Here is a 22667-nt window from a genome sequence, read left to right on the forward strand (position 1 = left end):
CAGACAGAACGATAGAAATAGTGAAGAATGATAGAAAGAAAGAACAATAGATAGGATAGAATCAAAGAATGATAGATATAAGAACTGAATAATAAGATAGAAAGAACAACAGATAGACAGAATAATAGAAAGAATGAACAATAGATAGAATGACAGACAGAACGATAGAAATAGCGAAAGATAAAGAATGATAGATAGAAAGAACAACAGATAGAACAATAGAAAGAACAACAGAAGGAAATAATAACAGAATGATAGATAAAAAGAACGATTCGATAGAAGGAACAATAGATAGATAGAATGATAGACAGAACGATAGAAATAGCTAATGATACGGAATGATCGATAGAAAGAACAGTGGATAGAAGGATAGAATGAAAGAACGACAGATAGAATGATATAAAGAGCGATAGATAACAATAGATAGATAGAAAGAACAATAGATAGACTGATAGATAGATAGATAGATAGATAGATAGATAGATAGATAGATAGATAGATAGATAGATAGAAATAATGATAGACAGAAACGATAGATGGAAATAACAATAGATAGAGAGGGATGGACGGATAGACAGACAGTCAAACCCACTATCTGATGTTGGTAAACAGGACGACACACATAATGAAAGACAGCAGTCAGAGTTACAGCAGCACTTCCCTCTGTAATTCTGTAGAGTCCGGTGATGCTCTGTAATTCACCTCCCATGAGTGTGTTTTTAACTTCTCTCGCCCTCTGCATGTGTGTGTTTGCTCTGACAGGCTTTTCTGCTGTGTATTTGTCTTGGGGTGTACGTCCTGTTATTGAAGCTCTCTATGCAATCTCTGTGAGTTTGAGAGCAAGTGGGTGAGCTTCATTATGACAGTGTTTCTCTTTTCTCGGCTGATTTAAAATGATTATTCAGGCAGAGCGGTTCCCATGCTGACCAGAGGCTGAGTGCATGTTAGTGTGTGCATAAGCGGCCGGTTCCCATGGCGACCATGTTTCAAGTCGAGCCTGATTTCCATTCAGACCAATTTAATTGAGCCGAATGTCACAATCAATATATATTTCACTGGTACAAGAACACCAGCTGCACGTTCTTTCATTGTTAAATAACTTGATTGTTACACTGATGACGAAAACATATGGCAAAAGTTTCATTACATGTGCGTCCAGACACACGTAAACGTTCATACGCTCAGAAACTCCTTTAAAACCTACAAATAGCTGTCAATGAGCAGTCATACATTTTCCTGGACACACCTGGTGTGCATTGGTACTATAATTGGCAGGCCAGTGTTTATATGAAAGAGTCATACGCTTTAAAAGACAGAGAGAGGGAGAAAGAGGCCCCTCAGCCGAGCAGAGCAGGAAGTTAGCAAGAGCCAAAGCATTCTTCATCAATGCAAGAGAGAGAAAAAAAAAAGACAAGAACGAAAGAAGGATGGGAAAAAAGTAAATATTCAATTTTTAACTGTACTTAACATTAATTTTAATGCATAATATAAAATACTATATTATTAAAATGATAGAACAATGAAACGATAGAAGGAACGAGAGATAGAATGATAGAAAGAACAATAGAAAGAATGATAGAAAGAACGATAGACAGAATGGATAAAAAGAATGATAGAAAGAACAAAAGATAGAACAATAAAAAGAACGATTAATAGAGAATGATAGACAGAGCAATAGAATGTTAAAAAGAACGATAGAGGATGACAGAAAGAACGAATGATAGAAAGAACTTTAGATAGAACGATAGAAAGAAAAAACGATAGATATAATGATAGAAAGAACAAATGATAGATATGATGATAGAAATAAGGATTGATAGAAAGAATGACAGATAGAACGATTGATAGAAAGAACTTTAGAAAGAACGATAGAAAGAACAAACGATAGATATGATATAAAGAACGATTGATAAAAAAGAGCGATAGATAGAACGATAGGAAAAAAGATTGATAGCAAGAGCATTAGACAATGATCGAAAGAACAAACGATATATTTAATGATATAAAGAACGATAGATAGAATGATAGAAAGAACAACTGATAGAAATAAGGATAAATAGAACGATAGAAAGAATGTTAGAAAGAACGAACGATTTTTATAGAGCGATAGAACAATTTTATTATTAAAATTACAAATTGTCTAAATGAATAAAACACTACTAATTATAAATGCTGTGAATTTAGGCATCAACTTTTATATTATATTCATAATGTAATTGATATTTGGAGATTTGCTAAAGATTACATACATGTATTTACATAACACAATGTAATGGATTGTGTCTATAATGGATAGCAACTTTCAGCTCAAAAACTGTGCTCACGTTTACTCAAGTTACAGCATATTTTCCAACAATCGCAATGCTGCAACATGCCAGCGTGTTCCTTTCAGAACCCCGCAGGTACGGAAACATTCGTGAAACTTCAAAACCACACCGACACACACACACACACGGTAAAGATGGAGGACCACAAGCCAGTCTGACCGCTGTGGCAAAAGCATCTATTACATGCGCTGATGGCGACTCTCTCAGGGTGTGTCCACCAGCCTAATAGGCACTTTGAATTTCACTTTAGAACATCAAATCATTGCAGAAGTAAAACAAGCTCATACACACACACACCAAAACAGAGCTCTCAAGGTTGGAAAAGTTGAACTTGTAGTCATGTTTCAAAAGAAGCATGGCATGCAGTCTTTTTAAGAAACCTCCATGTAACCTTGAATACACAACATTATGTAGGCGGCAAGCAAAAATGACTAAGAAACTAAAGCCTGGAGACTGAATTGGTTTGAAGTGCGGGCCGGCGAGTGTACAGAGTTCATTCCTGCAGTCACAAATCAGGCTGAATCAAGTTTACAGGCTCTCTTATGGGCCACAGATTCAGATGGCTTCCATCAGCTGTCACCAAACCGAGAGAGAGAGAGAGCATGAAAAAGGGAGAACGTCTGAGGAAAAAGTAAATCAAAGATTTGAATCTTTTCCTTTCAAAGTGGATTCCAACATAAAAAAGAGCAGTGTGTTAGCATGTGTGTGTGTGACTGATGGAATGTGAGGTTGTGAGTGAGTATTCCTGGGGACAAAAGACAGAAAACAGAGGTGTTTCTCTCCATTCATCTTAACTTGCTCACTTTTACCATCTCCATCCATTTTGTATCATCTTGACTCCTCTGTGACCCAGCTCTTTCTTGATCCTTTCCTTTAAGTAATACATCTTGTATACAGTACAGTAATTGAGGGACAACCTGAGATACTGTGTTTCAAAACCTAGTAAGGGAGCAAGAAGAATGCTGAAGAAAAGAAAAATACAAACTCTGTTCTTTCTATGGTAAGGACGGCTTAGAAGTCATGCCTACGTAGACAATTAAGGCTCTGGTAACAGGGCAAATTAGTGTAAGAACACAATCCCATAAAAGCGCTGATGGGAGTAGAAAGTTCTGTGGGCGATTTAATGACAATGCGCACATTAAAGAACACAGACATAGCCAGATCATTTACGTGATTACCATTTCTCTCGCTCTTTGGTGTGATAGTAAAATGATTAATTAAGTTTTTTAGTTTTTTTTTTAAGATTCTGCTTTTTTGAAGTTTATGTTCACCAAGACTGCATTGATTTAATCGAAAATACAGTAAAAACACAATTTCAGATAACATTTCTATTTGAATATATTTTAAAAATGTAATTTATTCCTGTGATGGTAAAGCTTTATTTTCAGCATCATTACTCCAGTCTTCAGTGTCACATGATCCTTCAGAAATCATTCCAATATGCTGATTTGGAATTCAATAAATGTTTCTTATTATCAACATTAAAATTTAAACAGCTTTCGAAAGAAAGTAAGTTCAAAAGAACAGCATTTATTAAAAAAAAAAAAAAAAAATCTTTGTAGCAATGTAAAAGAATTTACTGTCACATTTGCACTGATCAATTTAATGCATCCTTGATAAACACAAGTATTAATTTCTTTTTAAAAAGAAATAATAATAATGATAATAAAAACACGGTAGTGTATATGGGTAGTTGACAAAATGTTCTGGACTAAAAAAAAGTTAACCATTCCAACAATAAACACATTTTTAAAATTAATTTTGTGAGGTGTGGCAATTTTATTTATTTTCTAAAACAAATATTTAGGGATGCACTGATATTAAAATGTATGTTGAAACTGATAAGTTATGGCTGGTATTAAAATGTTATACTATTTTGTCTAAATAAATAAAATTGCATTAACAGTTATTAGTGTTTTTAAAAATGAACAAGTGAGCATTAGATGATGGCAAATGTAAACTAAAATTAAGAGCTTATAGAAGCTACATGCATAAAAGAGCATACATGCTAGAGATGTGCGGATGGGCTATTATTTCATCCGCAACCGCATCACAAAACTCATCATCCGTCCGCCATCCATCCGCACCAACGTTTTTGACCAATTTTCAAAACCGCACCCGCCCGCCATCCGCTGATTGGTGTATACATATATTTTTCATTTGATTGGTTCAACCGCCCACCACCCGCCCAAATTTAATTAAAATATTATTTTTCGTCACGTCATCCACCCAATCCGCGGTTTATCCGCGGAGTCCGCGGCTGTAACCGCCAACCGCGCATCTCTAATACATGCATAATCAGCATTGTTGTTTAAATGTTCCAGCACTAGCAACACAGAGATTAAGGCATGACAGCTTCATGAAGTCCCTCAATGATGTGGAAACTAAGTGACAATAATGTGACACTATATCATTACTAACTGAGCTGACTTCTAGTTGTCTCTGCACATTATTGCTTTAAGGTGATGATACACAGGGCAACTTTTTGAGCAATGTTGCTGGGTAATCTTGCCGATCGATTGATGCTTGGCCACTTTCCCCTTGAAAATGGGCAGTAAATTTCTGTCTGGATAATTTAGATCGGTCATGGGCCCTGTGTCTCTATCTGGATGCCCGTTGACGGCAACATTGCTCAAAAAGTTGCCCTGTGTATCATCACCTTTAGTATAATGATACTGGGATCATGTTGAACTAGTATTCCACCACTGACCTGTGATGTCCTGAAGCAGAGGGCTTAACGTGGTCTCCCGGGTGAGTCGGAGTGTCAATGCACCAATCAATTCCTTCTCCACCTTCTCCACATGCTTTCCCTCCTCAGCACCAGCCGGACATGCTTCCTGGGCCATAGAGTACACATAAACCAGCAGCACCAGAAGATCATCCATGCTCAGCTCGCCAGAGTCAGAACCTGTTCCAGACTCACTGGACTTTATGAGGGGAAGAAGTTGTTTCAGAACCTCTGCCAGGTCAGAGTCCCCCAAGGCCTGAAGAACAGAGACAAGACATTCATCAGCAATATTAAGACTATTAAAAATGTAGCATCGCATCTTTCAAACTACAGCGGTGACATTTATCCAGCAGGAATTACAAAGTTCTGCTTTAGTTATTTCCATGACACGATCAATCATTATGTCAGAGATCTCCACCGCACTCTTTTCCAGTTTTATGCTAAATTCTTTAGCAAATCAGCACTGAAGGGAGCAATTATTTCCTCTGACCCTGAACTAATACCTAATTCTGTTATGGATGAGATCTGCTAAAATATCTTTTAAAGGTGAAGTGGGGTTAAAATATTTTCTCGTATCCCATATTATTATGTTTTTGAAAAAAGTCTCTTATGCTTACAAAGGCTGCATTTATTGATCTAAAATACAGTAAAAAAATTATGTGAAATATTACAATTTAATACCTGTTAAAATTGCTGCTAAAAAAACATTTAATATTATCAATGATGAACTGTTTTACTGTTACCTTTGATCCATTTAATGCATATTTGTATATTTGTGCACTGACAATAACACAAAGTACATAATATTTATATTTATTTTAAGTATATTAACTATATGATGTCTTTAACTCAGATTATGCATTTGCTGTCCATTTAAAAAAACACAAAATTTGTCAAGAAGCTGCCCAAGAGATCAAGATTTATTCCCAAGCAACGGAAGTGCAGATGACCCTGAAAAGTTTCCACAAATCTTTGTTGTCAACAATATCAAAGCAAATTTAACTCTGCTGACAGGAAAAACTGCTCAGTATACATGAGGACAGACTTTTGAGATACAAATCAACATGTTTGTGAGTGTTCGTGTGAGTCTGAGAATGATTGCGTGCTTGTGTTAGAGCGTGTGAGTATTTGAAACCTACAAAATCTAATAACCTTGAGGATGGATTTCATATGCAATGAAAAACGTCCCTGTTGAGCTCAGCAGAGCTGTTCTGCCCAACACAAACACGTTTTCTCTCTCTAGAGAGAGCTAAACTGGCCTTGCTTCAGAATCTCATATCTGAAAACTACAAAATCCTCCCTCTGAGCCTGGGAGTACAATGACAACCAAACAATACATTCCAAAGCACTGAAACATGGAGTTTCAGCCCACTAGGCCCCCGCGTGTCATCCTTCCTTCCGAACATGAGCGGCCCACCTGAATCATCTTATGAGGTAACCATTATCAGTCAGAAGAGAAATAAAAGAGTGTGTTGTAGGTTATTATTTCAGACAAAATGAAATTCCACACCGTTAAGTCGGGCACACACGCCATTTTTTTCACTCGGAAGAAATCATGTGGAAATCGTTGATGCTCATATGGTCGTGGCTCACATTGTGTGAGAGGAATTACGAGATGAGCTGAATACATTACGAGCATGTTTAAAAAATTCGGGGAGTCGGCCTGATTTTGACCAGCATAGGCTGTCCCATATTGCCAAATCATACACAAACACGTCACACAGGCTAGATCTATGAATGCTATTAAGCTATAGCTCAGAGGATGTAACAAACACAAACACACACTACACAAACACACACTATACAATACATTCTCTAGAGTCTAGTTGTTTCTGTTGAAAGGAATGGCTGTGCTGCTCTCTGCTCTTCAACAAATCATTTTTTTCTTTCTTCTTTCTATCCAAAGCTATAGCAGCAACACTGAAAGCTTCAGTCTCTGTGTTTAGCGCAAAAGCTCGTGCAATTGGCACCGGCTCACTGTGCAGTACAGTCGTGCCGTGTGCAATATCCTACAACCTCCCGAGTGTCCGAACTCGTACAGTGTACGCCCACCTTTACCCCGCTTTAGTGGATGAGATTCCCCATTAGACTTCTAAGGTCTCACCCATGGTGTACAGAATTGGAATAGAATTTAGATGTTTCTGGTTTGTAGAATGTTCTTTCTTGGAGTGTGCTCAAGGGGAACTCAAATAGAGGAAGTCGAACCCCAGCGGGCTAATTCAGATCGTTGTGCCATATAACCTCCCAGCCAGAACGGCTGGATATGAGGGACTCACTCTTTCTCCATTGGATGGAATCATTCTAAATGCAGGCCTGGATATGTAAGAAGGACTAGAGGTCGACCGATAGTGGATTTTACTGGTACCGATATTTAGGTTTGACCGTACGTGCCGATAACCAATTAATCAACCGATATCCAATGGATACTGGATAAAAAAAAAACATAACACTCCAAGTAAAACAGTGCTGAACTGAAATGTGCTAAATTAAATAAATATATAAATATGAATATAATAAAATGAGAAGTTCAACAGAATGAATTTTACAGAAAATAATTTAAACATTAAAATATCACAGGTTTCTTTAGGTATAACCTAGAAACATAGGTAAATTTCATAGGTAACACTTAAAATAAAATTTGAAACTCATTTTAAAATGTATTAGTAAATGTTGACATTAACAAACTAACAATGGACAAAACGTTCCTTAGTTAATGCTAAAAATGTAATCTTATTGTAAAGTGTTACCATTTCATATTAATCCAAAGAGTCTGCTATGCTTAAAGATGGCCATCTTTAAATATCTGCAAAGGCAGGAGCATTAAAATTGCATAAATGTATAGTCTCTCACTTTATTTGATTCTATATAGGCCTATTAGAACACTTGGTGATTATCTCATCAAAATAACAAAATGTATTGCAGTGATAAAAAAATAATTGAATCAAATGCGTTTCTGAATTGTTTGTGTATCTGTCGGCTGCTTCAACATATCAATGTTGAGAAAGCAATCACATCACTATAGCTTTAAATATGCAACTTCGCTGGCTAATGAAAGCATACAAGTGACCAGCTGGATATAAAATAATGCAAATAGATAAAAATTAAAAATTGCGTAAAAATTGCGACACTAAACATTTGGGTCAGGTTTGCATGTGTTTTTGTCACATTGTTTTAACCGCTCGAGGTAGGCTAATGTTAGTCCTCTCAGCCTCGACGGTAGCCTGGTTAAAACCAGACCATTCTCAGTAGTAACTGAGTTATGGTCTGGCAAAGCTTCATTAATAACTAATTTCCAAAGGGGCGTCACCAACGGATGTCGCTCAAATGCCTCTAGGCGCAATTGGATAGACCTAAAACCAATCAGAGCGATCGTCATCGTGTAAAGCCATATGCTGCGTCCCAATTCGCCTAAGTTACACTACGCCATAAAAGTATGCACTCTTTTTGTGGAGAAAAGGTATTTACTTTTGAATGTTAAGCAAAAAAGTAGGCAAGCTTTGGGACATACTACTTCGTCATCTTTATCGGACGGATCTGTCGCGTGCATCCTGTCACGTAAACTGCCCTGTCAATCATCTTGTCAGAGTTAAAATCCTCTATTAAATCTAATTTAATTTCCTACCGTTTCGGAGAAAAATGTAGTAGCACGTTCATCTGCCAGTGGGTCTTTCATGGAGACTGTCCTCATGTGTTTGCAATTTGAATACAATAATGCATTTAAAAGTTGGTGCGCTTCACCAACGGATGTCGCTCAAATGCCTCTGGGCGCAATTGGATAGACCTAAAACCAATCAGAGCGATCGTCATCGTGTAAAGCCCGCCTCAACGTTTCTGATTGGTGCCTCGATTTGGACGGATTAGAAATCGACTTGAATGGGCTCTTTGCCAGACTACTTGCAGAGCAAATCTAAATTTGCCGGAAGTTTGTCTGGGTTTTCCCAGGCTACCTCGACGGCAGACATACTTCTGTTCTTTCTCTGCTAATGCAGCATCTAGTCAACAAATTAATTATTTTATAATGAAATGGCAACATGGACTGTAGTGTTCTGTATTCATACCGTTTCGCTGTCAGTGTTTTAAATGCGCATCTGAAGTGTCTCTGTGCTGCGTGCAGCCTCACATGTTACAATAAACAACATGCGGTGCCAATAGTTTTTATTCCGCCTCTAGAGGCCGCTCTAGCTCTGTATAATGCCAGCAGTCCCTTCTCAGTGCTCTCGTACTGTGTTATGACTGTGCACTCTTCTCAGCTGCTCCAGCAATGGACGCAACCCGGAAAAACTATCGGTATGTATTTTTGCCGATAAGGATAGTTCCCTCAATCAACTATCGGTACCGATATATCGGCAAAACCGATGAATCGGTCGACCTCTAAGAGGGACATTGACTTGGCGTATGACTGGGTGTGATGGATCACATGTTCACAACACCATGAACGAAAGGATATACATTTAAAAAGAAACAGCTAATTGAGAGGAACCACAGTGAATCTTGATCAATAATTTTCCTTTAACAAATGGCTGATCGACCCAAACAACCTTCGCAAGCACAACATATGCGGGACACTGCACAGTGGCAATTCTTTATTTTATACCTGTTTCGGTATGATGTTATCTAAAGTTAACACACATCCACGTGAGCGCCACATTCAATCTTGTTCTGCGAAATTCTGAATCAAAGCCCAGATCCGTGTTTTACAATGAATAAAATTTGAGGGAAACAAGAACAAACTCCCTCAAAAAAGGCACGTGACTCACACTAGCCTCTACCACAAAACACATTTTTATCCTTTGACATTGTGAAATAGAAGCCTTGCAGAACCCTTAGCCCAAATATTTGTGAAAAAGAGCAGGCGTTTTCTTTTCTACTTCATTTACAGGCCAAAGAAAGATTCTTTTATGATGCTGTCACTACATCATGATGGTAAGAGATACTGTATTCTGCAACATCTTTGACTGGAAATGTACCATAGCAACATCTGACCTACAAACTACATAAAATTCCACAAATGCATTCGCCCCACTATGATTCTTTGCTAGAAAGGATAAACAGTGCCAGGGCTGTCATGCACCAATTTTTAAGGCATACCTGCCTCACTTAGAAGCCAAGGCAAGATAGGACACGATCAGAAGAGGAAAAAAACATATTTTTTTCTTTTCAGCTTCAGAAGTTCAGAATTCTACTTGCCCTGCCAACAGTTTCACTGGCCCCAACACACTCTACAAATGACAAATTCAAAATATAAATTAAAATTATTCAGAATTGTCAGTTTTAAACGTATAATTTATACATGTATTATTTAAAATTATAAAATTATTTGAAACATTTTTACTTATTATACATTTAACATTTTATCAAAAGAAAATATGTAACAATATCTGGAAATGATATGGTTATTATAATTATACATTATTATGAAATTTACAAGCAAAAGTCACAGAAAACCAAGGGCCCTATTTTAATGATCTAAGCGCATGGTCTAAAGCGCAGGGCGCAAGTGCACTTAGGGCGTGTCCGAATCCACTTTTGCTAGTTTAACGACGGAAAAAATGGTGGCGCGCCCAGCACATGGTCTAAAAGGGTTGTCCCTATTCTCTTAATGAGTAATGGGTGTGTTTTGGGCTTTACGTGCAATAAACCAATCAGAGTCTCATCTCCCATTCGCTTTAAAGAAGACATATCATGCTTTTAAATCATTCCTTTTTACATATAAATCATACATTTGTAGTCTATATAAAGCGGAACTGCAATGCTTGGGTCTGAATTCCTCATTATTATAGCTCCACAGGCCCCTTTTCTACCCCTTTTCTGATGTGCGTCTGAGAGCAACTCGTTTTGGTGCGGTCTCTTTAAATACAATTGAGACACTTCATAACCCGCCCCCTCTCCAGGATGTAAAGGTGACACTCGGTTCAACTCCACCCCGTTCGGCCATTTTTGTAGTTTGATAGCAGAGATATGATTTTATTCATTAGCAGAGAAACTTTTTATTCACACTATTAACAAAATGTCAACAACGGAAGACTTGTCCAGCCAGCCTTACATGTTCGAGCCAGAGTCGGAGCCGGAGCGAGATGAAAATGAAGACGACGAACCTGCAGAACAACGTCTTCATATGGATGTATCGCAATGGTGTGTTACTGTAGCAGCTATTTACACATGAAACTTTGGTCTTCCGACCTTTTACCACCGTGTCGATTTATTTTGATTAATATGTGCGAGGGAGAGAGAGCAAGACAGCGTCTAGTTTGGAGACGGTGAAGTCTTGTTTACACTTTCGCCTGGCTCCGAAGAGAGAGAGAGAGCGTGCGCGCGACCGGGTCTCTCTCTCTCTGCTCGTTCTTTCAGTTAAACATGCGCTCTGTCACAAGCGCGGCAGTTCATCTACATTAGACGGTGTAATGAAGCGTGTGGGTTACTACATCCAACAACCGAACATTTTGACTTACCCTCTCGTAACTTCTGCATCTTTGAGCTTGCACTACAAAATTGCAGCGAGAAATAAAAATGGCGGATTGCTCGAAGTGTTGGGCTGGAAGTCAATGTCCTTATTTGGCAGTTCCGCTGCAAATACTGTGACGTAATAGTTCACAAAACGTCATAGCTAACAGAAAAATCGGAACAGGTTGAAAAATATGACCAAAACAGAATATAAAGATATCAACGAAGCACCTGAAGAGAATAATTTCAACTTTTCTGTACTTCTAAACACTCCAAATATACAACAAAATGCATTTAAGGGCTAAAAAAGTGGATTTAGCATGATATGTCCCCTTTAAATGCCAGTTGTGCTAGTACCAGGGCGGATTCGCTATATACAAGATGGAATTTGATAGTGGAAAAACCAAAGCCGTCTCCAGAGCGCAAATGGCCCTGCTCGTGCGGGAGGTTAAAGTGCGTGAGCCGGCCATCTACGCCGGGTTCCACCATATCTTTATGTACACAATAATAATCTTTTGCATTGTAATCCTTATATTTTTCTTAATATTTGGCATGTTTGTGTGCTGCTGTGCGTCCCTGTGTGTTTAATAAGCAGAGTGTACGCGCGTTGTGGACCCGCCAATAGGCGCACATTACTACCGCGCTATTTAAATAACAAAAAAAAAAATTGCACCATTGACTTTAGGCCAGGTTTCAGTTGGTCGCAGTCTATTTCAATTACCTCAAAATAGCAATGTGCCAACAATGCACCTGAACACACCTTGGTTTCAGACCAGCACGCCTATGGGCGCACAAATGGGCGCAAATGCATTTGCTATTTAAACAACGTGGCGCAGAACGTGAAAATGATAACTGCGTCGGACTGAAACTAGCAAAAAACACTTGCCGCTGCTTTGCGCCAGGTGTATGATAGGGCCCCAAATGTTTAAAGCCTAAATAGGCAAGCGAGTGGGGAACGAACAAACAAAAATAAATTGGATTTAAATGAATGCTGCCCAAACTCTCTCACACTGAACTCGGGCCAACAGTATCCTTATTGCTAAGCCCTGAACTGCATAGTAATTTTCCCACAGGTATTAGATGGGATAGTACAGAATACAGTTTTTGTTTACTGTGTTTAAAAGATGATTAGGAGATCAGCAGACTATATTTATGTGAAAACTTGCCAATATATTTGTCTGAATGAAAGTGTGTGTGTTTTTAAAAGCTCTTCCTTTGTATCCAGGGCCCTAATGGTCTGTGTTTGTGTTCTTTATAGCACCTGACATCTGTGTGAGGGTCATGTTCACCTAATTGGGCTGTTCAGTAAAGTGACCTGCTGAGACGCACATAAGCACTCACACACACACACACTGGAGAAAAATGCAAGGATTTAAAATTTACAGCTGTTGACGTAGTGATCTGAACCATTATTTCCCCCAATAGCATTGAGGGGCTTTCCTTCACAAAGTAAAATAAGGAATGGAGGAAAGTTGAAATACTAAACTCTCAGTCCTCAGAGAGTCATTTTCTCTCTCCACCCATTCCTAACATTAGAAGTCTTTAGATTAATCAATTCATGAAGTATGCAGAAAAATCTGAAAACCAAATGAGATCATGGATGAAAAAAGCACTTGACCAAAAAAAGAAAAGAAAAGAAAAAAAAGAAAAGAAATTCAAGGGTTTGGTAACATGTGGCTTACAAAAAAACTGGATACTCCTACTGCATTGCAGTTATGCATTAAAATCAAGATGCCAAGAACTGTCAACAGTGTCGCTGGATAGGGCTGGTGAAAACATACATGAACAAAGTAACAGATTTGAATCAGATTAGCATGCACATGAGTTTGAAATCTAAGAAAGACACACAATTTCAAGCAAAAAGCTTATTTTATTTTAATATCACTGAAGTACCACTACTTTTGACATCCCTAGTAGAACAGAATCTGACACATTATGTAGACAAAGTCTACTTTATGGTAAAGACAGCATGCCGAATGCTAAGCATATTGGCTAACCTTTGAAGCATTAAAGTCATTAGCCTCAAAACAACATATATAAAAATACACAGTCACTCCTTAACCCACTTTTCCTTTCTTAATAAACCCAAAACCAAAACAAGACGTTTAAGCAATAAAATGTGGTGTGGTATTTCTCTAAAACAGCAGCTAGCTTTGCTATAGTTTAGTAGGTAAAAACTGTCAGTGGCTTGTTTTCTAGAAAAGGCCTGTGTGGTTGATAACTAAAGTCATAGGAAACAATTAAGAGAGCAGACGCCGCCACTACATGTTACTGCTGCTATTAACTACAATTAGCTAATTGAGCCTTATTGTCGCTACATGCTACAACAACCATTAGCCGCAATTACTGATAAACAGGGTTACAGTTAAGCTTATATGGAAACTGTATCACCACACTGTCGCCATTAAGCATAATTCTGTTTCACTGAACTGTTAATGTCTTGGTAAATAATGTAATCAAGACTAAATGTACAATATAAGTGATATCATTGGTCTGAGATGTAATAGTTTAGCCCAAGAGATTCACGTATTTCTGAAGGCAAATTGACCATTTTAGAATAGAGTGCAACAGTGCCCATCCACTTTTTCAGCGGCCTTGGTTCCGCAAGTATTTTTCCAATTCATTTCCCCATAGGGATTTTAATCACCGTTTAAAAGTTATAAGCCATGAACCAAATTATTATGCCCAGTTATACATTAAGGACTTTAGGACAAAACGGGCTCTATCTCATTTGAATGAATGTGTGTATTTTGTAGGCCTATCTAAATATAGTTGTAAATTAAGGTAGTAAGTTAGGTAAGGGTAAAAGGTTAGTGAGGTAAAAGCACACAAAGAAATGTTATCATTAAACACTTTCAGAAAATTGATCAAAGTTTGCAATTAGAGGGATTCTTTATTGAAACACATAAGGTGGGCTTATACATGGTTCCACAGTGAGTAATGGTGAAAAAAGAAAATGTTTTCCTTTAAAAATGTAAGATATGTTTACAAATACATGCATGGAGCTTAAATATATTGTGGACTAAGTATCATTGTAATTTTCATTGTGCCCACATTGAGAAATGTTTTTTTTCATTCAAGGTTAGCTTGTGTTGGCTATCAGTTTGCATGCCTTTTGTGGCACTGTACCATTTAAGCCCATCTTAAAAAAAAAGTTTTCTTCTCTACAAAACAATTTATGATGTATTTGTATATTATTGTAAAATGAATCACAAAACATTTATTTGTTTGCAGTTCACATGCTTAATTCTTTGGCAGTCTAGCCTTTCTGTAAGGCTAATGGTTTGACCTAGAGATAAGCTTTGAATGCAAGCTAATAAAACTCATCTTTCCATTTAAAGGAAAATGAGATAAAATGATAAAGTGCTATTTGTTCATACACAAAAAACAATACATTTATCTCTTATTTGATATAATATCAATGTAATTACCAAAGAAATGGCTGAAAATCGCAGAAATGTGTTGATTTCTGAAGGGTCACGAAACACCAAAGTTTTGGGGTGACTTTGTGTGAGGTCCCCTGAGAGGTCCCCATGCACATGGGTGGGGCTAACTCAACATTGGCAAATGTGATTGGTATGCAATAAAAAATGCCAGGGATGTAACAAATCACTGGATAGGTTAAAATAATGAGCAGCGTAAAATATTATTTTCTCATTTAATTTGACTTCAGAGTTGAAAGTGGGCTTAAAGGGTACACTTACCCTGCATATTATGCATACAGAGAGTGCAGGGAAACTAACTCTACATCATTAATAATAATAAGTTTAATTTATATAACGCCTTTCCCAAGCTCAAGGACGCTTCACAATGACAGTAAATAACAAGCAGTTTACAAATAAACGGACAATGGACATTTGCCCAGTCCAAGTAGTGAGCGATTGCAGTTGCAAATCAAATTACATATGCAATACAAACATAAAAACAGAGGCAACAAACATTAATTGCAAAATAGTGCTAATGGGAGTGGAGATTGGTGGAGATTTCTCTGCAGAATCATGGGTAATGTAGTTCTTCCAACAGGAATTCAACTGTTGCATATGATTATTTGAAAAATAAGTTGAAATAATGCAGACTGATGATTTCAACAAAAGCATATATCATAAATTAACAACCTATATTGCTCACAGTTAGTCTGTCTTTATAAGTTATCGTTCAAAATCAATTCCTTTATGGAGAAAATGAATGGGAGTTTTACTTCCAGAAACGAACTGTTGCACTCTACACAAATTATAAAATGTGCAATGTAAACACTCGAAATTACACAAAATTCCTAAAATGAAAGAAAAAAGGTCTCTTAAGCCAATAATTGAAATAAACGTGCAGTTACGTTCCACCCTTTGTCCCTCATCCAATCACGAGGGTCTGCCAGACCACGCCTGTAATGGCTTGCTTTCTCCGACAGGAAATTAACTCCAGATGGGCCTCTAGAGGGAGCTGACCCTGCTGTGTGTTTTAGTATGACTGTGTGAGAGAGTGTGTATCCAGTTTGGCACTAACCAAAACCAGGTGCCTTTCTCCACACAATGGAGCCCTTCTACGGCCCTCAGGGCAGCAGGGACTCTAGGGTAAGATAGTGGGAGACGGGGCCTTTTATGGGGAGGGGGTACTGTTGTTGTGGGCACACCGCTGGAGGAATGTTGTTGATGTGTGTATGTTTGATGCCTGAAGCCTTTTATAAGAAGGGCTGTAAAAACAGAGCACCCTAAGAATACTCATTGCTGTCAAGAGGTTACAACCGGGCAAAAATAAGCTCTGCGTATGAAAGCATGATGTCAGAAAGTGAGGCAAGACTGGACACTACTAAAAGAGGCTGGTGGCTAAGCTCATTCAAACTACTCATTAAATCATAATACAATTTGAGTAATAAAAGTTATAACTTCATTAGTCATTGGATTCTCACTCCCTTCTAAGAGGGACAGGTCACCTAAAAGAATTCAAGTTCCGTCATTATTTAGGCCTACTCACTGTCATGTCTTTTCTAACATGCACGACTTTCTTTCTACTCACTGTCATGTCGTTTCTAACATGCACGACTTTCTTTCTACTCACTGTCATGTCATTTCTAACCTGCACGACTTTCTTTCTTCAACTAAAGACAAATGGAGAAATTTGAAGAATGTTCTGGTCTTTTCCACGCAATTAATGAATGGATGAGGGATGGAAAAGCACCATAAAAGCATCACCGAAGTTGTCCATATGACTCCTAGACTATATTCCAAGTCTTCCAAAGTCACAACATAGCTCTGTGTAAAGAAGAGAATTACATTTAAGCCATTATTCACTGATTATGAACTCAGGAACCACTATGACCAGATCATTGAGTCATTGAGTGAGTTTTCAAAGTTGAAATCCAAACCAATCTGATTCGTAAATGACTCATTCATACCAGTTTAGGGAACTACATCTATTAGGCTAATCATTGAAAAGATATGACTCAAAAGAATGATTATTCATGAAACACTTACTCATGAAATATCAAGAAGATTTGGCAATTTAAAGATTTTTAGTGACCAACACACACACACACACACACACTTCATCAGGACAAAAATACACTAAGTGAGAATGTCACAGGCCACTGCTTTCCACCATAGCAATTCATTAGCATTAAAGTACAACACTCAGAATAACAAACCACAACATAAAAAAATAAATAAAGAAAACCCTGAAAACAATTGTGTGCAAGAGAGACTAAACAAAGATGGTGTGCTGTCAAGAATGGCTACCCAGCCTAAACATTACAGATGCTTGATGGTATGTGGACCATTGTCGCAACACCATTCAGGTCTTCAATGTTGATGTAGGGGCTCTTGGACTCTCTTTGAACAATGCAGTCAATGAACCACTTACAAAATGGATAGTTCCAGCCTAACTGTCCAGTTTCTCAGAGTAAGGGCTTCCCTATCTAAATGAACAGGATTATAGAAAGCTGGGGGCAGATCCCTGATCTGATGTGGTTTATGACCACAGGACCCGCTCTTATTCTGTAGAGGCAGAGATGATATGTGGTGAGTGAATATACAGAGGAGCTGAATGAAATGCATGATCAGTGCAGTGGCTATAGTGAGACACAGACAGTCTGGGAGTCCAGCACTCATTTCATCAATCAGGCTGTAAACGGCCTCCTTATACCTGATCAAAGCCATTTCATTCAGCTCATTGAGTCCAACTCTCTGGAGTTTATGGAGATGAAACCCAGTCCGCACGTGCCAGACCAGCAGCACGTCAGTGTGTGTGAGTGTATGTGTGTGCAAAAATGACCCCTGCTGTATAATGCTTTCAATGCTGTGTATCATTTATTCTGTTCTGCTTTTAACAAAAGCAAAGCAGAAAAAAATAAAAATAATAAATCAATAAAAAATATGAAATGTAGCTTAATTAATAAAATCAATTAAAAAGGTGAATACATACAAATATTCGTATATCAGTATTTGCTGAGAAAATCCCCCCAGATGATGATTCGCTTTAGAAAAAGCAAAATGACAAATTAATTAGTTAACATAATATAGTAATACACTTTAAATCCAAGGTTTGGGATCAGTAAGATTTTTAAAAAAAGCAATTAATACTTTTTTTTTTACTAATTGTTCAAAACTAATTTATTACAGATGAAAATGTATTAAATATAGAAAACAGTTATTTTACATTGTAATAATATTTCACAATATTACTGGTTTACTGTATTTTAGATCAAATAAATGCAGACTTGGTGAGAATAAGAGACTTCTTTCAAAAACGTTTAAAACCTTTTTTACAGACCCAAAACTTTTAAACGGTAGTGTACAATGCATAAATATTGGAAACTTGTTGTCCTGCTTTTGCATTCATCCCATATGCTGTATTCTGTTTGTACACACGGAGCAAACTTTACACACTTGATGGCTGAATGTATTAAAAAAAAATCTGTTATAGGATGTTGTTTGCATCAGTTGTGTTGTGTTTGGTTGACACTAGGACACAATTCAATCTGTCCACAGAAAAAGACTAAAACAGATGGATGAGTATTTGGGATGAATATGAGATGAAGAGGAGAGGAAGAGGAAGGGTTTTTTAATGCAAGAAGAGAAAGATATTGAAATGTAAGCAGAAGATATCTATAGAAATGTAGGGAGATGAATGGAGTGAGGCGTAGGCGGTTTACACAGAAAGAGAGATAACTGCACAGATAATGAGATGCTCTTAAAGGTAATGCTAGATAGAGCTGATGGATGCTCTCTTAAAGGTAAAGGCAGATGGTCTGGCCTGTATCAGGGAAGTTTATGTAAGAACATCCTCATGAATCTTGTCTTTTAAACATGAGCCACCCTCCGCTCTCTCAAGTGCGTGTGTGTGTGTGTATGTGTGTGATGCATAGACCAGGTCACCTTGATATACTAAAATTCTTATACCATATAGCAATGACAAATAAAGGTACAAATATAGTTTGTGTTTCAAAGCATATAGTGAGCCATTAAATCATGCTGATGATGCCTAAAAATCCTGTTAATAAGGCAAATAGCTAGCTGTTTTTAGGTTTCACTCTTGCCATTCCTAACAGTCAGCAACATAATGCTGTCTTGTAAGATTTTGACCACAATCTACACAAACATCACATATTGTAAGACACTCCTAGAATGATGACAGTCAATTCCTTCAAGTCTGATACAGTGCTATTTTAGTAAAAAAAAAATTATTATATATATATATATATATATATATATATATATATATATATTATTATATATATATATATATATATGACAAAAATAGCACTGTATGAAGTTTTGATAATATATGAAGTTACCTTTTACTTAACATCCTGATCCTGCCTCAAAAGATATCTACCTATACAGACAGCAGACAATGTGGCAGCTTGCTAGGGTTTGGATCAGAGCCATTGTCCTTTACCTCAAAAACAAACAATGTGCCAAGTCTTGTCTGTTTGACAGGTCCAGCGGTTTCGAACAAGGCCAGACCATCTGATAACCAGAGCAGCTGTGGTTTCGATGTGATTTGTGCCGTTGGATGAGAACAATGCAGTATGTAAAATAATCAACGCAGCGTAATGTTGTTTTTGCTGCAGTATGCAAACACACACTTGTGCTTTCCATCTCTGTCTTACACAGCGAACAAATAAATAGAGTAAGAACATCCCAGTAAATTCCCCCATTCTCTTCTCTGTAATTGTATGGTTATGCTAACGGTATCATTTAGTTTAGACAGTGTTTACAGACATGCACACAATCGAGTAGAGTTGACAGGCCACACTCCCCGCAGTGTCACCGCTGACCATAAGATGGCCACTGTGACATGACTCTGGAACCACATCCAAACACACATGCGAAAACACGTACACGTCTGTTATGTGAGGGGTTAAACTTAATCTACAAGCTGGTGAATACAGCTAAACATTCTGTTAATGCAGCCAATAAAATGCTAAAATATACAAAAATATTTCTGTAATCCATTCTTCTTAGCATAAAACACAAATTATGGAAATATTGTTTCCCATTGCCAGTGTAAAAATAAAATTTGACTTATTTAACTAACTTTCTTGTAATTGCAACTTTATTTCTCACAATTGCAAGTTAATTCCCTGTAACTGCAACATTGTGTCAAAATTGCATACTCATATTTACAAATGCAAGTTTATTTTTCATAACTGTGACTATATCTCACAATGAGTTTATTACCTGTAGAGGCGGACTCAGTCTTATATAACAAATCCCAAAACATTTATCATTTTTAACTCATCTTTAAAACAAAGTCATATCTGTGCTCCAAATGTATTTCACTTAAAGTTTTGCATGTATAATATGTCATTAGAGTGTGTTGCATTTGCATGAACGTATAATGTATTTTGTGATTCATTTTGGCTTTATTTGCTATACAAGAATGTAAGAAAAATGCAGATATACACAAAACACACTAAAGCTGCTACTCAACTAAAGTTATCTTTCGCTCCCAGTTACAAACACACACACAGGAACAATGATAGACTTTGACCTAATAATTAATGACAGACTAAAACACACCTAACAAAACATTACCCTTGAAAATACACACACACACACACAAAGTCTGCAATGTGAGGGGTTAAACTTCACCATCTGATTCCAGTTTGTGTGTCTAACACACAGTCAGAGGTTTGAGTTCAGAGAGAGAGAGAGAGAGAGAGAGAGAGAGAGAGAGAGAGAGAGAGAGAGAGAGAGAGAGCATAATGAGAGGAAACCAGGTTTCAAAATAAGAGTTTTGTACTATTGAGTTTGCCAACACATAAATGTCCTCCAGCCATATAGATGTATATAAATGCAAAATTGTGCAAAACGGTCTTCAACATGTTATATTAAAAAGATTAAAATAACACGTTAAAGACATTTTTGCACAAGTACATGAACTGAATGAACTAGCTTTGGAAGTGTAAATACTTGCAATCTGTAGGTGGCAGCAACAGACCATGTAGTTCGATTTCATTCAGAGGTGTGTGTGTTTATAAGCATGTACTCTATGTTTTGCATATTTTGTTGGTTAATAAAAACATTCATTGCGGGGGATTAAACTTTGAAATATGTGTCTGTTTTTCAGCATCTGTTTACTGCGTCCTGGCACACCTAAACTGTCTAAACATTTACAATCCTTCGATTCAGGTATAAACAGGAAATTACTCCGTAAACTCACACACACTCACATCAGTGTACTTTTACGGAGGGGATCTCTTATAGAAATGAGTCAAACACAGTTTATGTTTTAAAACATAATTCTGACTTTCAGCTAATTTGTCTTCAGGGCAAGAATGCAAACAAGCACCTTTATGATTAAGACGTTACTCAGAGGAGCACACGGCGATCAGAGAGATGTCTTGGGGGGGTTACTGTACATCCTGCTGGGTTGTAGGGAAATTTGGTCATTTGTTCCCGGCAACCACAGCTGGATGATGAGTCAATGCAGAATTGGGCTTTTTTACGATCACTTCATATTTAACGCTGTTATCATGACACTGTAGAGTTTTAGGGAGGAACAAGAGTCTAAAAGGAGGACAAACTGAGGAATGCACACCCTCTCTGTCACAAGCATACATAAACAAAACAACAAACTGCTGAAATGCTGTATATCATATGGCTCAGTTAGCTAAACAAGTGCAGGCAACTTCTGCTATCATTTAGAAAGAGAGAGAGAGAACAGCTGAAAACAGAAGCCAAAATCAGCATGTCGTGGTTAATCAGTCTGTCTGTTTTCATTCTCTCTGCTTTCTCCTCATCTCCCACACATTCACAGAAAGAGATTCAGCATCTGAACAATCTGAACTCTCACAACGACAGGACCTGACCAAATTTGGCTAGAGAGGAGATCAATACAGTATATGCAACTGTACGCAGTTTTCTGGAAAAATATTTGGGCCTTTTATATTTTTACTTGATAAGACATGAAGAATGACAAGGGGGGATTGGGATCAGGATTATTATAGTTTATTGTATTTTTTTTATTTATTTAAAAGGGACAATGCACATCAATTGACATTTTTTTGTTTACACTCAAAATGTAAATGCGCCAGAGTTAGCAGAAAAGCTAATTTTCATCTGTAGTCCCTTGGCTGGTCAACACATCATCATATTACATGAATAAAAAAAGAAGACTGCCATTCTGAACCTTAACTGAAGTTAACTGAAACATGTTTTGTTACATGAAATAAAAGTTATCTAAAATAAAATCAATAAAAAACTATATAGGCATATAGTTGAGACTAACATGTTTCCTGTACACTAATCCAGTCTTCCATTGTTCAGACAAACAGATAGTCACAGCCAATGTTGTGTCGGCCTACCAGAGTCATTCTACAAGCGTACTAGCTGCTTACTAGTTGTGTTTGCATATTAAACTGGAAAATGAGAAACCATTTTAAAAGCCTCTTTGTACCAAGATGGTATGCTGTGCAAAAATAATGTGAACGAACAGCTGTTAAGGAATCTGTTCAGACCGTCACAAACGTTTGCATGTCATCAATATGACAGCTTTGCTTTTTTTTGTTTTTTACAGAGAGGTAAAAAAAAAATCTCACTGCGAAAAACACTGACTAACCAATAAGATTCAAGCATTTGGTCACTGCGGTTGCATAAAACTATGACTTGGTGGTAAAGCCACTTGAAGGCAAGTCTGCAAACTTAAAAGAAAAAAAAAGTGTAATGCCTGCT

General features: G+C 37.3%; 1 protein-coding gene across 1 annotated transcript in view; it reads right to left on the reverse strand.

Moving 5' to 3' along the window:
* The window catches only part of scfd2 (sec1 family domain containing 2), a 125560-nt gene that overhangs the window by 61941 nt on the left and 40952 nt on the right, over positions 1-22667 (reverse strand). Inside the window, exon 5 of the mRNA XM_079888340.1 lies at positions 5038-5311. Within this exon, the coding sequence (XP_079744466.1) occupies positions 5038-5311 (274 nt within the window). The remainder of the gene's footprint in view (positions 1-5037; positions 5312-22667) is intronic.

The sequence above is a fragment of the Squalius cephalus genome, assembly GCF_949319135.1.
Source record: "Squalius cephalus genome assembly, chromosome: 12".
NCBI classification, from domain to species: Eukaryota; Metazoa; Chordata; class Actinopteri; order Cypriniformes; family Leuciscidae; genus Squalius; species Squalius cephalus.